General features: G+C 39.3%; 1 protein-coding gene across 2 annotated transcripts in view; it reads right to left on the bottom strand.

Moving 5' to 3' along the window:
• LOC133613921 (uncharacterized) overlaps positions 1-19,732 on the bottom strand; it is a 168,560-nt gene extending 148,828 nt beyond the window's left edge. The window contains exons 1-3 of one of the 2 annotated variants that reach the window (XM_061971863.2): positions 19,052-19,544; positions 6,125-6,385; positions 1,700-3,190 (exon numbers count right to left, since the gene is read on the bottom strand). In XM_061971863.2, the coding sequence (XP_061827847.2) occupies positions 2,223-3,190; positions 6,125-6,385; positions 19,052-19,238 (1,416 nt within the window). In that variant the 5' untranslated portion in view covers positions 19,239-19,544 and the 3' untranslated portion in view covers positions 1,700-2,222. Of the gene's footprint in view, positions 1-1,699; positions 3,191-6,124; positions 6,386-19,051 lie in introns of those variants that run through there. The other variant, XM_072914398.1, reaches the window with a different exon arrangement.
• Between the last annotated feature and the right edge of the window lie 292 nt (positions 19,733-20,024).

Consider the following 20,024-nt stretch of genomic DNA (forward strand, 5'->3'; position numbering starts at 1 on the left):
TTGATAAAACCTCATCGATCTGGATGCAATCTTACTTGGAGGGAAGGGAGCAGGTGGTTGAGTTGAACGGCACCCCCCCCTCTCAGTGAGCTGTGGAGTCCCCCAAGGCAGTATATTAGGGCCTTTACTGTTCCTAATATACATAAACGACATGTCATCAGCATGCGACTGTGAATTGTTTTTGTTTGTGGATGACTCGGCCCTGCTGGTATCCGACAAGGACAAGTCACAGGTGGAGAAAATCCACAGTGCTGAACTCTGTAGTACCTGCACCTGGCTCGCTGACAACAAGCTATCCATACACTTGGGTAAAACAGAATCCATCCTGTTTGGGTCCCACATCAACCTTAAGAAAGTCAGTGACTTCACTATAAAAGTGGGTGACATTGTTATCACCAGGAAAGATGAGGTCACCTACCTAGGTTCCATTCGAGAGGCTAATCTTTCCTGTGATAAAATGGCAACCAAGGTCAACCAACGAACGAGATTTCTCTGTAGAATCTCCTCTCTGTTCAACAAAAGCACCATGAAGATTCTGGAGGGAACTCTCGTTCAACCCTTTTTCCATTACGCATGCACCTCCTGGTACCCTAGCACCTCCAAAACCCTCAAATCTAGACTTCAAACATCCCAGGTTAAGCTAGTCAGATTACTTCTAGACCTCCACCCCAGATCACACCTCACTCCTACCCACTTCTCCAAAGTGGGCTGGCTCAGGGTGGAGGACAGAGTAAAACAACTTGCACTGAGCCTAGTCTATAAAATCCGCTACACTTCCCTGATACCGAAGTACATGTCAAACTACTTCCTTAACGTAAATGACCGCCATAACCACAACACCAGGGGGAGCTCCACTAACCACGTTAAACCCAGATTCCAAACTAACAAAGGTCTTAACGCATTCTCCTTCTATGCCACATCAATGTGGAATGCGCTCCCAACAGGTGTAAAAGAAAGTGTATCTCTATCTTCCTCCAAAACCGCAATAAAACAACACCTCCAGGCAACTTCAACCCTTGACTAACACCCTCCCTTCCTCATCATACCACTTCGGATTGTAAATAATCAAATGTAGTCACTTTTTCTTATAATTTCTGATCTCTCTCTCTGTGTCCAATACTTGCTGTACATATGTACCAAGTCAGACCTACACTGTTCCAATGTCAATTTCTCTGAAGTGTTGATACCAACCAAACATAACCCCCCCCCCCCCCCCCCCATATCCCACACCCCGGATTGTAAATAATGTAAATAATTACATTTATATACTGTGATGATTATCTTGTGTGATGACTGTATTATGATGATAGTATATATCTGTATCATAAATGAAAAACGTATTCGGGTGTTACAATTTAATGGTCAATTGTACGGAATATGTACTTCACTGTGCAATCTACTAACAAAAGTCTCAATCAAGCAACATGCATCTGCTAGCTCATGATCGCCCCCACTTCTCAGTGTGGTGAGTTGGAGTACTACAAAAAGCAATCAGTGCTTAAATCTGTATTTTTAGTCTTATTATCAAGGAATAATGAGGTCACACTTATATTAAAACATTAATGCTAAGGTTTCATCCAGTAGTGGACCGGTGATGCCTGATGATGATGATGATGATGATGATGATGATGAATATGTATCTGTGCAAGTGAACAATTGGAAACAACCCTTTCCACAGAACACACACATCAGAAACATCAATATTTGAAGAAGACTTTAGGATTAAAAGTGAAGATGTGAGGTGAAATAAGTACAAATGCAGCAATAAAAACAAGCAACTCCACTCACGATGGCTCTAAAGTTCAGTGATGTGTTGCTAACTTCAGCATTTTTCTTCTTTGTTGATGTTTTGCAGTAGTTAACATCCATGATGTAACAATGCTGCTAATCTACCAGAGTCCACATTTTGTTAACCATTTTATTCATTCTGACTTTTAATTGGATAATAACATCAATAAAAAGCAATCAAAAAAATGTGTGATTTTATAAGACACAAAAAAAAACATTTAAATAAGATGCCATCTCTTTAAACAATGAGAATATAAAATAAAATAGGAGCTACATATATAATATTCAATACATGCACACAACTTAAAAAGTAAGTACAGGACAACATATAAGACTAGAAGATGAGAAGCACTACATACAACATCAAATATACATTCATATTAAACATGCTGTGTTTTTAAACTACATTTAGCACAATCACTGTTTAACTGTTTTTACATCCCTGCAGCTTCCATGACTGTTACACACTTGTGTCTACTGACCTGATTCTTAAACCTGAACATCTTATCACACACAGTGCAAGTAAACCGTTTCTCTCCAGTGTGTGTTCTCATGTGTCTGGTCAAGCGTTCCTCTCTGGAGAAACTCTTCTTACAAACAGAGCAAGTAAAAGGTTTCTCACCTGTGTGTGTTCTCATGTGTAATATCATGTCATTCTTAGTGTTGAATCTTTTAGCACATACAAAGCAAGTAAAAGGTTTCTCTCCAGTGTGTGTTCTCATGTGTGTGGTCATGTTACGCTTTGTGGAGAAACTCTTCTTACAAACAGAGCAAGTAAAAGGTTTCTCACCTGTGTGTGTTCTCATGTGTAATATCATGTCTTTCTTAGTGTTGAATCTTTTAGCACAAACAGAACAAGCAAAAGGTTTCTCTCCAGTGTGTGTTCTCATGTGTGTGGTCATGTTAAGCTTTCTGGAGAAACTATTCTTACAAACAGAGCAAGTAAAAGGTTTCTCTCCAGTATGGATTCTCATGTGTACTGTAACATTACTCTTCTTTCTAAATGATTTCCCACATTCAGAGCAGTCAAAGTGTTTGTTGTTAGTGTGATGTCTCGTATCACCTTTAGAGTCATTTTTACTCTCCAAAGGTTTTTGGATGTGGTCACTGTGATCAGAAGAGTGTGACATCATGTGGTCCATGTCTGACAGTGGAGCAAAGATGCTGTCTGGTTCTGACTTGATATCTTCACAATGCTCTCCATCAGCTTCTGTGATGTGTTGACTTACAAGCTCCGCCCCTCTGTTCTCCTCACTTTGACTGTGATGAAGCTGTAAGGACTGAGCTTCATCTTCATCATGAAGCTGCTCCTCTTTAATGTGGGAGGGGGCCTGTAGCTCCTTCTGTCCCACACTGGTGTGCCACTCCTCTTCATGACTCCCCACTGACACCCGCTGCATGTCTGCAGAACATAGAACACACATGAGGTGTTACTGTATTTTACTTTGCAGCTCTTATGCCAACCATCCACATTATGTGAGGTTGGCCTAATCAAATATATGCATAAAAACTATCATATCTAAATCATTTATAACTGTTATTACACATCTTACTGGAAGTCTTTTATGGTTGTGGACTTTTATTAACCAACAACAGGACAACATGAAATATGGTGATGATTGAATAATAGTTAGTTAGTTAAATGGATATGCAGTCACGGGTGGCAGATGTGGGGTCCTAGTCCTTGTTTGTTTACATGGACGTCCTCGCAAGACGCAAAGTTGAATGATAAAATCCAACCTTACCTGCATGATTTATCCGTGAGAAATGGGTAGTCATTATAATAATAATTTTATTTCCTCTGGTTTTCTCTATAGTTCTGACAACTTTAATGAAGTTCCGCTAACTCTGGAAAGAACCGTTGAAAATACCCAGGTTTTTAACTTTACGCCCTTTACCACAACAGAGGTCATGAGGGCTCTAAAACAACTTAAACCTAGAAAGCCAGCTGGCTCAGATAAGTTGGAGCCGCTCTTCCTAAAGTTGGCAGGTGAAATTATAGCTGGACCACTGACTCACATTTTTAACATTACTCTAATTTCAAATGAAATCCCCTTGGATTGGAAATCTGCCCTTGTAATCCCCCTATTAAAAGGAGGTGACCCTAGTAATCTAAATAATTACAGACCGATCTCTAAACTCTCTGTTCTGGCAAAAGTGCTTGAATCCCTTATCAGTGAACAGATAAGACTTTTTGGACACCAACTTTATTCTGTCACCATTTCAGTCAGGTTTTGGCAGAAATCCCAGTACTGTTACTGCTGCTATGAAGTTTATAAATGATGTAACTGAAGCTCTTGACAAGAAGCAGTGCTGTCTGTCCCTCTTTATTGACTTTTCAAAGGCATTTGATACTGTTGATCATGTCATTTTAATCAAACGTCTTTCAGCTATTGGTTTTTCTCAGCAAGCAGTTGCATGGTTTGCAAATGCCCTCACAAGTAGAACTCAGGCTGTGAAGATAGAAGGTTCCTTCTCGGACGTACTGCAAGTGGAAAAGGGTTTCCCTCAAGGTTCTGTGTTGGGCCCATTATTAATTAATAATTAATAATCTTGGACAGAATATTCCGAACTCAACTTTCCATTCCTACGCTGATGATACTGTCATATACTGCACAGCACCCACTCCTGCTGAGGCCTTTAAATATCTACAACATGCATTTGACAGAGTACAAGAACAACTTTGCTATCTTCAACTGCTTTTAAATGCAGAGAAAACAAAGTGTATGTTCTTTACCACATCTAAAACTGTAAGATCAGCACTGTGTGAGAACATTTGAACAAGAAATGGGCAACAAATTGTGTTAGTATCTTCTTTTAAATATTTAGGATTTTTAATTGATGACCACTTGAGTTTTAAGGAGCACATTACAGTTGTAAAAAAAAAACCTGAAACTTTTACTGGGAAACCTGAAACTTTTACTGGGATTTTATTATAGAAACAAGTCTTGCTTTTCTTTTACTGTTAAACAGAAATTGGTGGAAACAACCTTTTTACCTGTTATTGACTATGGAGATGTGTTGTACATAAATGCTACTGCTGGTTGTCTCCACAAGCTGGATAGTGTGTACCACGGGGCACTGACATTCATCACCAACTTACTCACCATTGTGTGTTATACTCAATGGTTAACTTACTCACCATTGTGTGTTATACTCAATGGTTAACTTACTCACCATTGTGTGTTATACTCAATGGTTAACTGGACATCTTTATGTGCTCGGCGCCTCAATCATTGGTATGTGTTCATCTACAAAACCATTCTGGGTATCACCCCATCTTATCCGTCTTGTATTTTAACAAAGAAACAAGGAAGTCACAATCTTCGTTCAATGAATGTTCTGCAATTTGTCGTCCCCAAAGTAAGAACAGAACTGGGCAAGAAAGCATTTAGGTTTTCAGCAGCGAAGGCTTGGAATAACCTACAATCCAATATTCAACTTCAAACCCTTGTTACATTAAATGAGTTTAAAGCTTCTGTGAAAGGATTGCAGTCTACCTTGTCTGTATGCACATGTGTTATGTCAGCAAGTTTTAATGTTGTACATTTGATGTTTTAAGTGTTGTTTACTGTTTTTAATGTAACCTTGCTGCTGCCCTCTTGGCCAGGTCTCCCTTGGAAAATAAATATTTGATCTCAATGGGATTTTACCTGCTTAAATAAAGACTAAATAAAAAATAAAAATTACTGAATATTACACACTGCAAACTTCCTGAGAGCCAACAAACATAATAAAACATCACTTACTGTACAAGGTCTGCTGTCACTATGACGCAGACTGATAGAATCTCGCTATATTTCCGTTTAGATGAAGAATGATTCATAATCGTCGCACGGAAAAGGGGGGTGACGTCAAGTGTCTTTTTGTGTCGTTCGCCATTGCTGGGTCTAAATTGGCTGTCAAACGACATCAACTTGTCAGAGTACGACCTCATCCTTCTACTATCCAGGTGAGAGGCACGATTCATGATCTGGAATAATCTTTCACCAGCACCGAGGTGAGAAAGGAGCTCACCCACAAAATGCAAATGGAGTATTGTTGGCACTTTTTGGATGGTTACAGAGGACCTCCCATTGGCTTATTTACATTTATGAGTTAGAATGTGATTTTAAAACAATATATATCAACCATCATGTCTTTTATAATGATTGTGAATTATAGAAAAATTCCCCCAAAAAGTGCAGTTCCCCTCTAAATTCCAATGATTAGATTTAAGACTTGAAGTGTATGAGCATGAAGTGATGAAGCCTACTTGCATGAGTCTTCTAAGACAAAGTGAACAGTCCAGTTGTGATGGATTGAATGCCCTGAGAATAAAATGATATGTGCTTACTTGGACTGTGATGAAGCTGTGAGGACTCAGGTGCTTTGTCTTCATGCTCTTCAGTCTTCACAGAGACAACAGTCAGTGGAAACTTGCTGACATCATCCTCCTCCTGCCCTACAGCACACTCTCCCTCCTCTTCCTCTTTCATGTGTGGATCCTCCTCTTCCTCTTTAATGTGGGTGGGCTGTGGATCCTCCTCTTCCTCTTTAATGTAGGTGGGCTGTGGATCATCCTCTTCCTCTTTAATGTGAAGGGGCTGCTGGACGTCTGTTGGATAAATAAGTAAATAAGATAAAGAGAGAATTGAAATAGTTTTGGACTGACACTGTTAACACAATGACATTATTTGTGTTTTTTCTTGTGTAACAAAACAACCAATTAAAAACACGGGAAATACTTCCTTTTGTCCCAGCCACTAAAATTAATTCAAAGTGAGTACAAAAACAGACTTGGAAATTTGATGAGGAGCAAGTTTTTTTTATAAGTACAAGGCAGCATTGATTGAGGCATTCTTAACTTTACACTAACTGATATAATGTGTGTAAATATTTTATTCTGTATACAGTCTATGACACCTAACCTTTATCTTTAAACTTAACCATATTTTTATAATGACATAGTCATCACCATAACTTCAATATCATGGTAATAAAAAAAATCTAATTCCACAATCATTTAAAAAAAAACATTCATGGTATGTTTTAGTCATCATGCAGAATACTTTTTTGTGGTCATTTTGTTAGCTAGGCCAAAACAAACTTTTGCCAAAACATGTTTTACTATGTGCTGTTTTATGGAGTTTATCCATCAACAATTCCTCTTTAGGAATTGGAGACCATCTACGACACGCTGACAGAAAGCCAGTCACCTTTATGTTATTTAAAAAATTCATGTGTTGACTACTTTGGTTACTGAAAATAAATGTTTACTTTCACTTATTGTTGCATGTAAGTCAGAATCAGAAAGTGAAATTATAACTTTAATTAGATTTGATTACAGTATAACATGTATTTGATGAGTGTGTGAGTTTTAAATAATACAACTCAATCAAATATTAACATACTACTCAACGATACATACCGATGATACTTTGTTTGGCATGAGATTCGAGCAGATGAAAACGTTTGCAAGCGTCACCGAACTAGCTTAAAGTAGACCTGAAAGGAACTCCTTACTGTAAACTAGGCAATGCTGCCTCCCGCTGTCTAAAGGAGGAAGTGCACCTCACTGTTGAATTCCAAAGTGAACTTAAACACTGGTTTTATATATATATCATCGATAAATTCAACAAACAAGACTGAACAATCTGCTTATTTTCTATTTTAACATGTTCTATCTACACTTCTGTTAAAATGTAATAATCACTTATTCTTCTGTTGTTTGGATACTATACATTATTTTTGGATGATACCACAAATTTGGGTATCAAACTGATACCAAGTAGTTACAGGATCATACATTGGTCATATTCAAAGTCCTCATGTGTCCAGGGACGTATTTCCTGAGTTTATAAACATAATATACATGTTTAAAAAACGAAAGAAATGTTGTGATGCCAAAAAAAATTGATGTAATCATAGTAGTAGTACTTTTTAGAGGCGGTATAGTACCGAATATGATTAATTAGTATCGCGATACTATACAAATGCTGGTATACCGTACAACCCTAGTTCTTACATAGTAGGATCACCCGGCTGGTGGGTAGAAATACACTTACGACTCTAACACAAGCACTCATTTAACCCCACTTTGACTACAGAGTTCATGTTTGGTACCGTGACGCCTTAAAAGCCCTGAAAAACAAACTCCAGACAACCCAAAACAAAATGATTGGGCTTCCACTCAACCGTCCATCTCGGGCTCACCTTTCAGCCAACCATTTCCTTAAAGTGGGGAGGCTCTTGGTAGGTGACAGAGTACATCTTCTTGCAGTTGGTCTGGTGTACAAGATACACCATACCACTAAAATACCCATGTGCCTGTCTAGATACTTCAAAATATATTGACCATTATAACACCAGAGGTAGTTGTACAAGTCACATTCAACCCAGATCTCACTCCAAAAAAGGTTCTAATTAGTTTGCCTGCTATGCCACCAACATGTGGATCTTCCTATCAATAGCCATAAAGGAGGGTAAATCCCTTACTTCCTTCAAAGTCACTTTGACAAGACATTACAGGTTGTCGCTACTCGTAACTGGGAATATACAAAGCCTTTTGCTGCAATTTTCTTGCAGTGTTGTTGTCTTTTTGCTACTTTCTGCATACTTTGTGTTCTATGTGTGTGAGTGAACAAATATTTCATCTGAAACCATCTCAGGCTTTCTTGTAGCAGTGAATTTGTACAGTGATGAAAATGTAGCCTTTCCTATGCAAACTTCTCATAACTCCTTCAATCAATCAATCACACATTGTTACAAACTGAGAGGAACATCAACCTCAAACTGTCTCGTTTTCATGAAGAATCTAAATGAAAGCATTGCATCATCCCCACAAGACAAAGAATCTATTGAAGAAAAGTGTTAATAATCAAATATAAAGTTAGTAAAGATGTGAGAGTAAGAAGTAAACAAAGCTGTTGTGTGTAACACAACTTGATGTTTCTTGAAAACAGCGTCCAGTAGTTGATTGTTCTCTTTCGTTCTATAAAGTTCCGCCTGGTAATCTGCTATCGTTCTTTCGCACATTTTCACACAATCACAACACTTTACACTCACATGTTCACACAATCACAACACTTTACACTCACATGTTCACACAATCACAACACTTTACACTCACATTTGATCTCTACTTAGCGATGTGTTGATAACATCCGTGTCTCTTTGTTAGCAGCTAACAAGCTAAGCTAGCTAAACTTGCTAGCACGATAAGGTTCTCGCTCACCGAGACGGGTTTTTTCCTGAATTACAGACTCAAAGATGTATTTTATACGACACACATTTTTACAAACTGGAGAACAAATAATAAGACTGACTTATTAGCGTCCTTCTGGCTTCTTTCTGCGTGAATGTACTTTCACGACAGTTGGCACGCTTGACGTTACAATACGGTTCTGCTCTCGTCTATGACTGCTCTGCTCTCGCGATATGTGTCATGCGCAGAAGACTCAAAGCTTTGTAGTAAATCAGGAGCGTGATCACTTTTTGATTTTCTACATTTATTTTGCATCATTGACTTTGTTAAAACGGTTTGTAATAAAATGTTTAATTTTATTATTTTGTTGTAATTGTTACATTAACTAAAATGATATATATATTGTTGTATTATTCACCAATAAGTCCATACATTTTGGTCCTGTGTTTTATTCTGATGATAATGAAAAATGAGGTAAAAGGCAAAGCGAAAGTGAAACTAAGCTACTGCCTCTGCCTACACGTCAATTTATCGTGCTGTAGCCAAAAGTCACCAGTAGATGGCAGTGCAGTATTGTAAAGTCCTACATATAGTACCATTGGAAATGTTGCTGCTCATATTAATAAAACACTAAATCCTTTATTTTTGACAAAATACCTCTCGTAGTGATACAAATGTGCTCTGGCAAAATAATCTTATTTCCTTCGTTTGGCTCGAAAGAAGCTATGAAAATAAACATGACAAAAAATGAGTAGTTCTCAGGAAGAAAAAAAGGTTGTAGATGATGTGAAAGGACCAAATCCTCTGTTTAAGAATAATATGAATAATAATAATCAATATTATTTATAAGTTGCCTTTCTAGAGACGATACAAACATTACAACATTGAACAATATAAAACAGAAAATGTCAGTTTAGACAAAAAACTAGAAATAGCTGAAATTAAAGTGAATAAGCATTCTGGAATAAGTGTGTTCTTGATTTGAAAAGGCTAAATGAGTCCATATTGTGGAAGTCTTGCTGTTCCAAAAATATGGAGGGTCAAATTGGACAAAATTAAACAATTGATTGATTGAAATAAATACATCTTTAAATAATTACTTAAAAATTTAATAATTCATTACAAATGGAATTAAATACATAAATGTATTTTATCTTTCAAACTCAGCCATCAAAGTCAGTGGGCGGGTCCTAACATCTGATTGGTTCCACCAACCAGAGAGAATAGCGGTTGATATCTTCGTCCGAAAGTGAGGAAATTGTTACATCTTTGTAACTGTTTTGGACTTAAGTTTGCTTGTTATCTCAGTGTTTCCCACACATTCATTTATTTGTGGCGGCCCGCCACGAAAGAATTATGTCCGCCACAAATGAATTTTTCGGCTTTTGACTCGCTCGACCGCTCATAAAAGCAATGGGACTGTCTGTGAATATTGCTTGTAGTTACACCTCCGGTGCAGTAGGTGGCGGTATGCATTGTAACTCCGCCAATAGCACTTAATTCACCTGGTGGGCCGGAAGAAGAAGAAGAAGAGGGACGGACGGACGGGACCAAAATACTCGCCGACTACTTTTCATAATGATGGCGCTTCCTACGTTTCTACCTCAAACGTCCAAAAGCTGCTGAAAGCCTTGATCCAGGATGCCATGGGGAAAAAAACTTAAACTTAAACTATGAGCCACCAAGTTAGCAGCTTGGTGGCTCATAGCCGGCTAGCTAACGCTTGCTAGCGTGGTAGCATTGCTTCATTTTTACAGGTGTTATAGGTAGATAGGTTATAGCTGCATCGCTCGCGGCTCGTCATATATTTAATGTTAATCCGCGATTTCACCGAGCGTTTCACTGACGGTTTCGCCTGACGCTGCTTCATTAACACCGCCGCTGTTTGACTCGGTCACCTGTTTTCATACCGACAAGCTAACGTGTCCAGGTTATAACCCTGTTGTCAATAAACACACATGGACTGAAGCTAAATTGTCCACTGTCCACTGCAGCATGTGAATGCAATGAAAAGAATCAAATCTGAGCCAACCAGCTGTTAAAATGTTGTCCAGGTTAATGTTTTATTAAAGGCCCTTCATTTCAAGATTTCAACTGTGATTGGGCTTTAAACAGGTGGATGACCTGTTCAGATGGGTGTAACTGCTACTGGTCAAATAATGTGAAATAGCATTTAATTTTACATGTATGCAATGCCATTTAAATGTAATTATAGATAATAATAATAATAATAAATACTGTGTAGTGTTGTAAATAGTCAACGGGAAGGATTCTAGTAAGATATAAGCCATGAGCACTACACAGACAGAAAAAAACCTAGGCAGGACAAGTAAAAATATTGGGGCAAGTAGATTTGAGAAGTCGGGCAAGTAGAAAAAAACCTTAACGTTGAACCCTGCATGTGTTGAGCTGCTGGTTAGACGGCACTGTACATAGAGCGCTTCTGCTCGTTAGTAATAAATTCTAATGTTGGATGTTCACTCCTTCACACAGATGAGTATAGAAAAATATTTTCAACGGCCGAAAAGGGCTGGACTTGGAGAGGAGGTAGGCCTACAGTCCGGACCACAGGTGCGACCTGTTCAGCAGGAGGAGGAGGAGGAGGTTGACTGACTGTGGCAGGACACCTCTGCCTCTGTTTCACTTCATGTTGCTGGTAAATAATATGGTTGTAGTAGTGGGCTAAAGTTAAATTATTTAGTATTCACTAATTAAAAGGGGCAGAGCTTTAAGAGACATTTTAGCTTTTATATTTTATAAGATATATTTTTTGTAAGAACCACAATTAATAAATATATTTCAGTGAATCACTAATTGTTCAAATCTGTATATAAATATGTATATAAAATGTTGTAATTATATTCCAACTCCGCGTTCTTCTTGGTCATCGCCGCTGCCGCCCCCCGCCGACCACACCACCACAAATAGATGCCTGTCCTGTGGGAAACACTGTATCTGTATGTGGTATATAAGTTCCTGTCCTGTGCCCATATTTGGTATTTTTCACTTCCTCGTGCTGTTCACAGGCTTCCACACCAGCTGCCTGATATGCAACCATGACACACCTGTACCATGTTGCCAATCAGTCTCTTATTTCAGTCCAGATTGTCATCCAGACAGCGTCAGATCATTGCTTCGCATACGTGTGATGTTTCCGGTACAAAATGAGTTCCGTCTCTTGCGCATTTACTTGTGCACTCGCCTTCTTTTGTTTCCCCCCACTCCTTTTGTGGTTGAGTTTTCTGTTCTTTTCTTCCCTTCATGTGAGTGCACCTTTTGTTTGTATTAAATAATATTATTTTACTCAGCGTCTGCCTCCCGTCTCTGCATCCTTGGGGTCTCGTCACTAAGCTGCGTTCCAGCTCCTGACAGAAATAACTGTATTAAATTCCTCTACTTTATTTCCTACATGCTGTGGGTCAGCATAGGTCTTACTTGCACATGTTCCACATCTACCAGCAACTCCCCAAAAAGTATTAAAAAGTATGTCCTTCTAAGACGTCATGTTTTCAAATACTTTTAAAGTTCCAAAGATATGATATTCAAGAAATACACAACGCACTGACCCGTGTAAAAAATGATCCAAGGAGGGGAACCTTAAACGATGGGTTAGTGTGGCTGACACTGGGCTTAAGCTGAATAATTGTTTGTTTAAGGAGTTATCCGGCTTAATGTAGACAGGGCCTGACTTTGCCTGTGACCTTTGCTAAATTAATTTTGTCAAATCTTTTAAGGAAGTCCTGGTCTCTGACTGTTCAATGGCAGAACATTATATATATATATATATATATATATATATATATATATATATATATATATATATATATATATATATATATATATATATATATATACATCCATTTTCTACCGCTTGTCCCTTTATATATGTGTATATATATATATGCAGGGCTCAAATTTAACCACGGCAACTGCGGCATTTTCCGTGACCACCCTTGTGACTTGCCGTAATGCCCGAAAAAATTGACCGGCATTTAAGGAAAGAACATGCCGTGACCGCCCTTGACTTTTTACTTGTTAATGGACTATGGATGTACCGTATTTTCCGCACTATAAGGCGCACCTAAAAACCACAAATTTTCTCAAAAGCTAACAGTGCGCCTTATAACCCGGTGCGCTTTATTACGATTAATTTTCATAAAGTTTCGATCTCGCAACTTCGGTAAACAGCCGCCATCTTTTTTCCCGGTAGAACAGGAAGCGCTTCTTCTTCTACGCAAGCAACCGCCAAGGAAAGCACCCGCCCCCATAGAACAGGAAGCGCTTCACCCGCCCCCGGAAGAAGAAGAAAAAACGCGCGGATATCACCGTACGTTTCATTTCCTGTTTACATCTGTAAAGACCACAAAATGGCTCCTACTAAACGATCCGGTTCATAAAAAGACGCAATCTCTCCATCCGCACACGGATTACTACCGTATTTCACAGCAACTGAACCGCACTGTGGAACGGGAGCACGTACGGTGAATATTCGCTCCACAGGGAATGAGAAGTCATCCTTCACTGTGGTTCTAGCTTGCCATGCTAACTTCCACTCATGGTGATATTCAAAAGGAAGACCTTGCCAAAAGAGACCTTTCCAGCCGGCGTCATCATAAAAGCTAACTCGAAGGGATGGATGGATGAAGAAAAGATGAGCGAGTGGTTAAGGGAAGTTTACGCGAAGAGGCCGGGTGGCTTTTTTCACACAGCTCCGAAGGCGAACACACCTTCACTAAGACGGGCAGACAGCCTCGGACGACATACGCCAACATTTGCCAGTGGATCGTAAATGCTTGGGCAGATATTTCGGTCACAACTGTGGTCCGAGCTTTCCGGAAGGCAGGATTCACAGAACAACAGCGACACTGACTCCCGATGACTTCTACGAGACGGAACCGGCCATTTTGGATACCACGCTTGCGCAACTTTTCAATTCGGACACCGAAGACGAAGAATTCGAAGGATTTACGAATGAAGAATAACTTCAGAAGGTGAGCGCTATGTTTATTTTGTGTGTTGTGACATTAACGTTCGAGCAACATTATGTTACTATTGCTCTACACCATTTTGAATTTTACTATGTTTGTGATTGCACATTTGCGTACATTTTGGGACAGAGTTGTTAGAACGCTGGTTTTCAATATATTATTAAAGTTTGACTGAACTATCTGACTGTTTTTTTGACATTCACTTTAGCGCAGCGTTTTTTTGACATTCACTTTAGCGCAGCGTAGGCGCGGCTTATAGTCCGGGGCGGCTTATTGGTGGACAAAATTATGAAATATGTAATTCATAGAAGGTGCGGCTAATAATCCGGTGCGCCTTATAGTGCGGAAAATACGGTAACAATAAACGGTATAATGATACACAGCGGTGAAATTCCAGATGTTTAGTAACACGTTTACATTTTTAATGACCGAAAAACCGTCATTTATCAATGCATTTTACGCAACTGCTTACTTCCTGAATACTGAAGCGCCGCAGCGTCTGCTCATGCTCACTAGAGTCGTACGGCTCGGGAGACATGGCGGTGACTTCATGGACTTTAATTTGAAAATGTTCCCTCCGAGTTAACGGAGCCGATCTCTTCGTTTCACTTCATTTCAATGGCTTCTACTTCCATGGAGTGTCGGTGTGCGATTAAGAGCACAACGCTGTTGGAGGAGAACAATATTTGATGTTGCACTTTCATTTTGAACCTGAAGCTGCTGGGACTGAGAGTTAGCATGCAGCAGGTGATGTGTGGGGAACCTTGTCACAACTTGTTTATAAAGTCTGTAGTTTGTTTACTGGGATGCTCACTCCTCCTTTATTTAACTGCTTTCTTTGTTAGTGTTCCAATAACATCAATACTAGCTCAAATGTTTTGTTATCTCATCCAATTGATCGCCGGCTGAGTTGTCCGTGAGACACAAAGATTGTGTGTTGGATGTGAAAGGTGACACTCTTTATTTTTGTTGGCCAAACTGTTGTACTGAAGTACGTGGTTGTTGTTGAAGAACAAAGCTTGTTTATTAGACTTAATTTTCATTATTCAAACTGCTTTATGTTTTATACACCATGTTTTTTTTACATTATTTGTGGGTTTTTTTTCACTTCACAAAGTAATTACTTTAATTCATGTGACACAGCATTTTGTTCATGTTATATTGTGTATAAATAATTCCTATACAACATATTTCTGCTCAAACTCTCAATGGATCTGTCCTGATACAGCATGTACATGTAAACACATTAGTACATGTAAATGTACATAACTTAAACAATACTTCTTTCTATGAAAATGTAAAACTAGAGATAAAGGCATCATGTAATAACAATTCTGACGTGCTGATACTATTTATGAACAAAAACACAAATGTTTTTATTTAAATATATAGATCCAGAATCTACAGCATTTGTATGAGATATTACAAATGACATGATGTTCACACCAACACTGTTTTACCAAACAATGAATACCGTATTTTCCGCACTATAAGGCGCACCGGATTATTAGCCGCACCTTCAATGAATGGCATATTTCATAACTTTGTCCACCAATAAGCCGCCCCGGACTATAAGCCGCGCCTACGCTGCGCTAAAGGGAATGTCAAAAAAACAGTCAGATAGGTCAGTCAAACTTTAATAATACATTAAAAACCAGCGTTCTAACAACTCTGTCCCAAAATGTACGCAAATGTGCAATCACAAACATAGTAAAATTCAAAATAGTGCAGAGCAATAGCAACATAATGTTGCTCAAACGTTAATGTCACAACACACAATATAAACATAACGCTCACTTTCTGAAGTTATTCTTCATTCATAAATCCCTCGAATTTTTCTCCTTCGGTGTCCGAATTGAAAAGTTGGGCGAATGTCGTCCGGCGCTGCCTCTGTCTTAGTGAAGGTGTGTTCGCCTTCGGTCATCCATTGTTCCCACGCAGTTAGCAGTCTAGCTTCGAATGCCCTGTTGACACCAATATCTAGCGGCTGGAGGTCTTTTGTCAATCCACCCGGAATGACGGCGAGTATTGAATTAAGCGCGTAAGCGTGTCTCTCAATGTGATGTTATGAGCTAGCAAATATAACAACTACACTACCCAGCATGCAACGATAGTGACGAGCATGCGCGGTAGCCCTGAGAAGCGTTGTTGTATGCTGGCAGTTAGAATGTGGTTATGAGCACGCTGTGAGTAAACGTTGAGAACTCAGTTAACACGCCTCGTCTGCATTATTTATAATTAGACAGACAACACACTTAATAGGAGCCATTTTGGGGTCTTTACATAAACACACAAATGGAAATGAAACGTCACATATCCCAGCATGCACCGCGTGCTTCTTCTTCCGGGGCGGGTGGTTGCTTACAGTAGAAGAAGAAGCGCTTCCTGTTCTATGGGGGCGGGTGCTTACCTTGGCGGTTGCTTGCGTAGAAGAAGAAGCGCTTCCTGTTCTACCGGGAAAAAAGATGGCGGCTGTTTACCGAAGTTGCGAGATCGAAACTTTATGAAAATGAATCGTAATATTAATCCATATATAAAGCGCACCGGGTTAAAAGCCGCACTGTCAGCTTTTGAGTAAATTTGTGGTTTTTAGGTGCGGCTAATGGTGCGGAAAATACGGTAATCATGATTAATAATCAAGATATCAATATTGATAAAAATAATCTTAATTATTATTTTGCCCATAAACGTGCAGTCCTAGGTGTAAGACTAGATCTTATACATGAACACTACTTGTATCTATATGGACAAAAGGTGCAGCTACATCTTATATCTACAAGGTGCCATCTAACAAATTGTTCACATTTTTTATATATATTTATATTATTATTTTGTTTCTGCCATATGACTTTGTTTATAATGCTTGTGTTGCTTTCAGATGCACATTCAACTTTCTACTTTAGGTACATATATATATTTTGACATATTTAAAAAAAAAAAACTAAAACTTGGTAAAAGGATTTCAGTATAAGTAGTTTTTGAAAATGTTGAGCACATTTAAAATGACCGCGATAATAATGATAACCGTCATAATTGTGGTCACAATAACTGTGATAAATGTTCATACCGTGACATCCTTATAATGGACAATTGTAACATAATTGTTTCCTCGAATAAATTGATAAAAAAAAAATTAAAAGTCTTACATTTTCAACTGTTTAAGACATTAACAATAATTAACATTAATCGGTATAAACAACATGACACAGCCATTTTGGAAGCATGTGTCAAAGTTTAACCGACAACGAGAACAGCCGAGTTGTTGTAAGATTTTCCCAGAGATACACTAGTTGCATCAGGGTCTGGAAGGACATCAGGTGTTCCCTGAACTTAGGTCAGGCACATGAACCCTAGACCGACCAGGTAGGCCGGCATAATGGGACACTATGCTCACTTTATATATATATATATATATATATATATATATATATATATATATATATATATATATATATATATATATATATATACCGTATTTTCCGCACCATTAGCCGCACCTAAAAACCACAAATTTACTCAAAAGCTGACAGTGCGGCTTTTAACCCGGTGCGCTTTATATATGGATTAATATTAAGATTCATTTTCATAAAGTTTCGTTCTCGCAACTTCGGTAAACAGCCGCCATCTTTTTTCCCGGTAGAGCAGGAAGCGCTTCTTCTTCTACGCAAGCAACCGCCAAGGTAAGCACCCGCCCCCATAGAACAGGAAGCGCTTCTTCTTGTACTGTAAGCAACCACCCGCCCCCGGAAGAAGAAGAAGCGCGCGGTGCATGCTGGGATATGTGACGTTTCATTTCCATTTGTGTGTTTATGTAAAGACCCCAAAATGGCTCCTATTAAGTGTGTTGTCTGTCTAATTATAAATAATGCAGACGAGGCGTGTTAACTGAGTTCTCAACGTTTACTCACAGCGTGCTCATAACCACATTCTAACTCCCAGCATACAACGCTTCTCAGGGCTACCGCGCATGCTCGTCACTATCGTTGCATGCTGGGTAGTGTAGTTGTTATATTTACTAGCTCATAACATCACATTAAGAGACACGCTTACGCGCTTAATTCAATACTCGCCGTCATTCCGGGTGGATTGACAAAAGACCTCCAGCCGCTAGATATTGGTGTCAACAGGGCATTCGAAGCTAGACTGCTAACTGCGTGGGAACAGTGGATGACAGAAGGCGAACACACCTTCACTAAGACAGGGAGGCAGCGCCAGACGACGCCAACATCTGCCAGTGGATCGTAAATGCCTGGGCAGATATTTCGGTCACAACTGTGGTCCGAGCTTTCCGGAAGGCAGGATTCACAGAACTGCTGGACAACAGTGACACTGACTCCGATGACTTCGACGAGACGGAACCGGCCATTTTGGATCTCACATTTGCCCAACTTTTCACTTCGGACACCGAAGACGAAGGATTTACGAATGAAGAATAACTTCAGAAAGTGAGCGCTATGTTTATTTTGTGTGTTGTGACATTAACGTTCGAGCAACATTATGTTGCTATTGCTCTGCACTATTTTGAATTTTACTATGTTTGTGATTGCACATTTGCGTACATTTTGGGAGTGAACAGAGTTGTTAGAACGCTGGTTTTTAATATATTATTGAAGTTTGACTGACCTATCTGACTGTTTTTTTGACATTCCCTTTAGCGCAGCGTAGGCGCGGCTTATAGTCCGGGGCGGCTTATTGGTGGACAAAGTTATGAAATATGCCATTCATTGAAGGTGCGGCTAATAATCCGGTGCGCCTTATAGTGCAGAAAATACGGTATATATATATATATATATATATATATGGAGCCCCTGCCTTGAAAGAACATAATGTTTGCCTTGGTGTCCTAACATATGAGCCCTCCTTTAAGGTAACACTTGCCTTAACCTTAAAAAGTTACAATTGGAGGCCTGTATATGTGTGTATACCAATAGTAACAAGCTAGTCATTGATTTTTAGTTTTAGTTTAAGCAAGTTTCAAACAAGACACTTAAATGTTTGCGGTCATTGTGATTATATTACATTAAAATGTAATTTTCTTGTTGTTAGTCAATATAAAGTTAGTAAACGTGAGAGTAAGAAGTCAACAAACCTGTTGTGTGTAACACAACTTGATGTTTCTTGAAAACAGCGTCCAGTAGTCGATTGTTCTCCTCCTTTGTTCTAGAAAGTTCCACCTCGTATTCTGCTATCGTTCTTTCTAACACTACAAATATTTCTTCAACGGCAGCAGTTAGTCGCTGATCCACCAACGCTCTCAACATGTGTAATGTAGACATTTTCACACAATCACAACACTTTACTCTCACACTTGATCTCTACTTAGCGATGCGTTGATAACTTCTGTTAGCAGCTAACAAGCTAAGCTAACTAGCGAGCTAAGCTAACTAACAATAAACGAGCACGAGAAGCGGCAAAGTGCTTCTAGCGCATCGAGACCATTTTATCCTTGAATGAAGAATCAAAGATGTATTTTATAGGACGTAACTATTTCAAACTGGAATAACAAATAATAAGACTGACTTATTAGCGTCCTTCTCGCGTCTTTCTCCGTCGATGTGCTTTCAAGATAATGTTGTGTCGTTCGCGAACGATTCGTTCGAACGAACAAATCTTTTGAGTGAACGTACTGAACCGACTCACTTCATGAACTGATTCGTTCCTTTCTCAGTTCAGTTGAGCTCCGCCGCGACCATGCCGGTATGAGTGGAACTGGCGCATTCTGTGACTCACTGAACCCTCGACGTCGGCGAACGACGCAGCCAGCTACTCATCATGGGGGCGGGGGGAGGGACTGAGCGAACGATTCGTTCACCTTGGATTAACGACATGAATCACTCAGTGAACGACAACGCTCTCGCTCTCTGCTCTGCTTGCCCCAATCCGCGAGTGATTCTCCTCCCGTCGCGGGGATATGTTTCATGCCATTGGCATCCGTTCTCCATTCATTCTCCAAGCTAACGGCTAATGTTGACTCAAGCCACATGGAAACAAACACACACATTATCTCAGCACATCAAGTTCTGAGAGTAGAGGAGACAGAAAGAAAGTCAGTGCAGGACAAG

Source organism: Nerophis lumbriciformis, linkage group LG13 (genome assembly GCF_033978685.3).
Source record: "Nerophis lumbriciformis linkage group LG13, RoL_Nlum_v2.1, whole genome shotgun sequence".
Lineage (NCBI taxonomy): Eukaryota > Metazoa > Chordata > Actinopteri > Syngnathiformes > Syngnathidae > Nerophis > Nerophis lumbriciformis.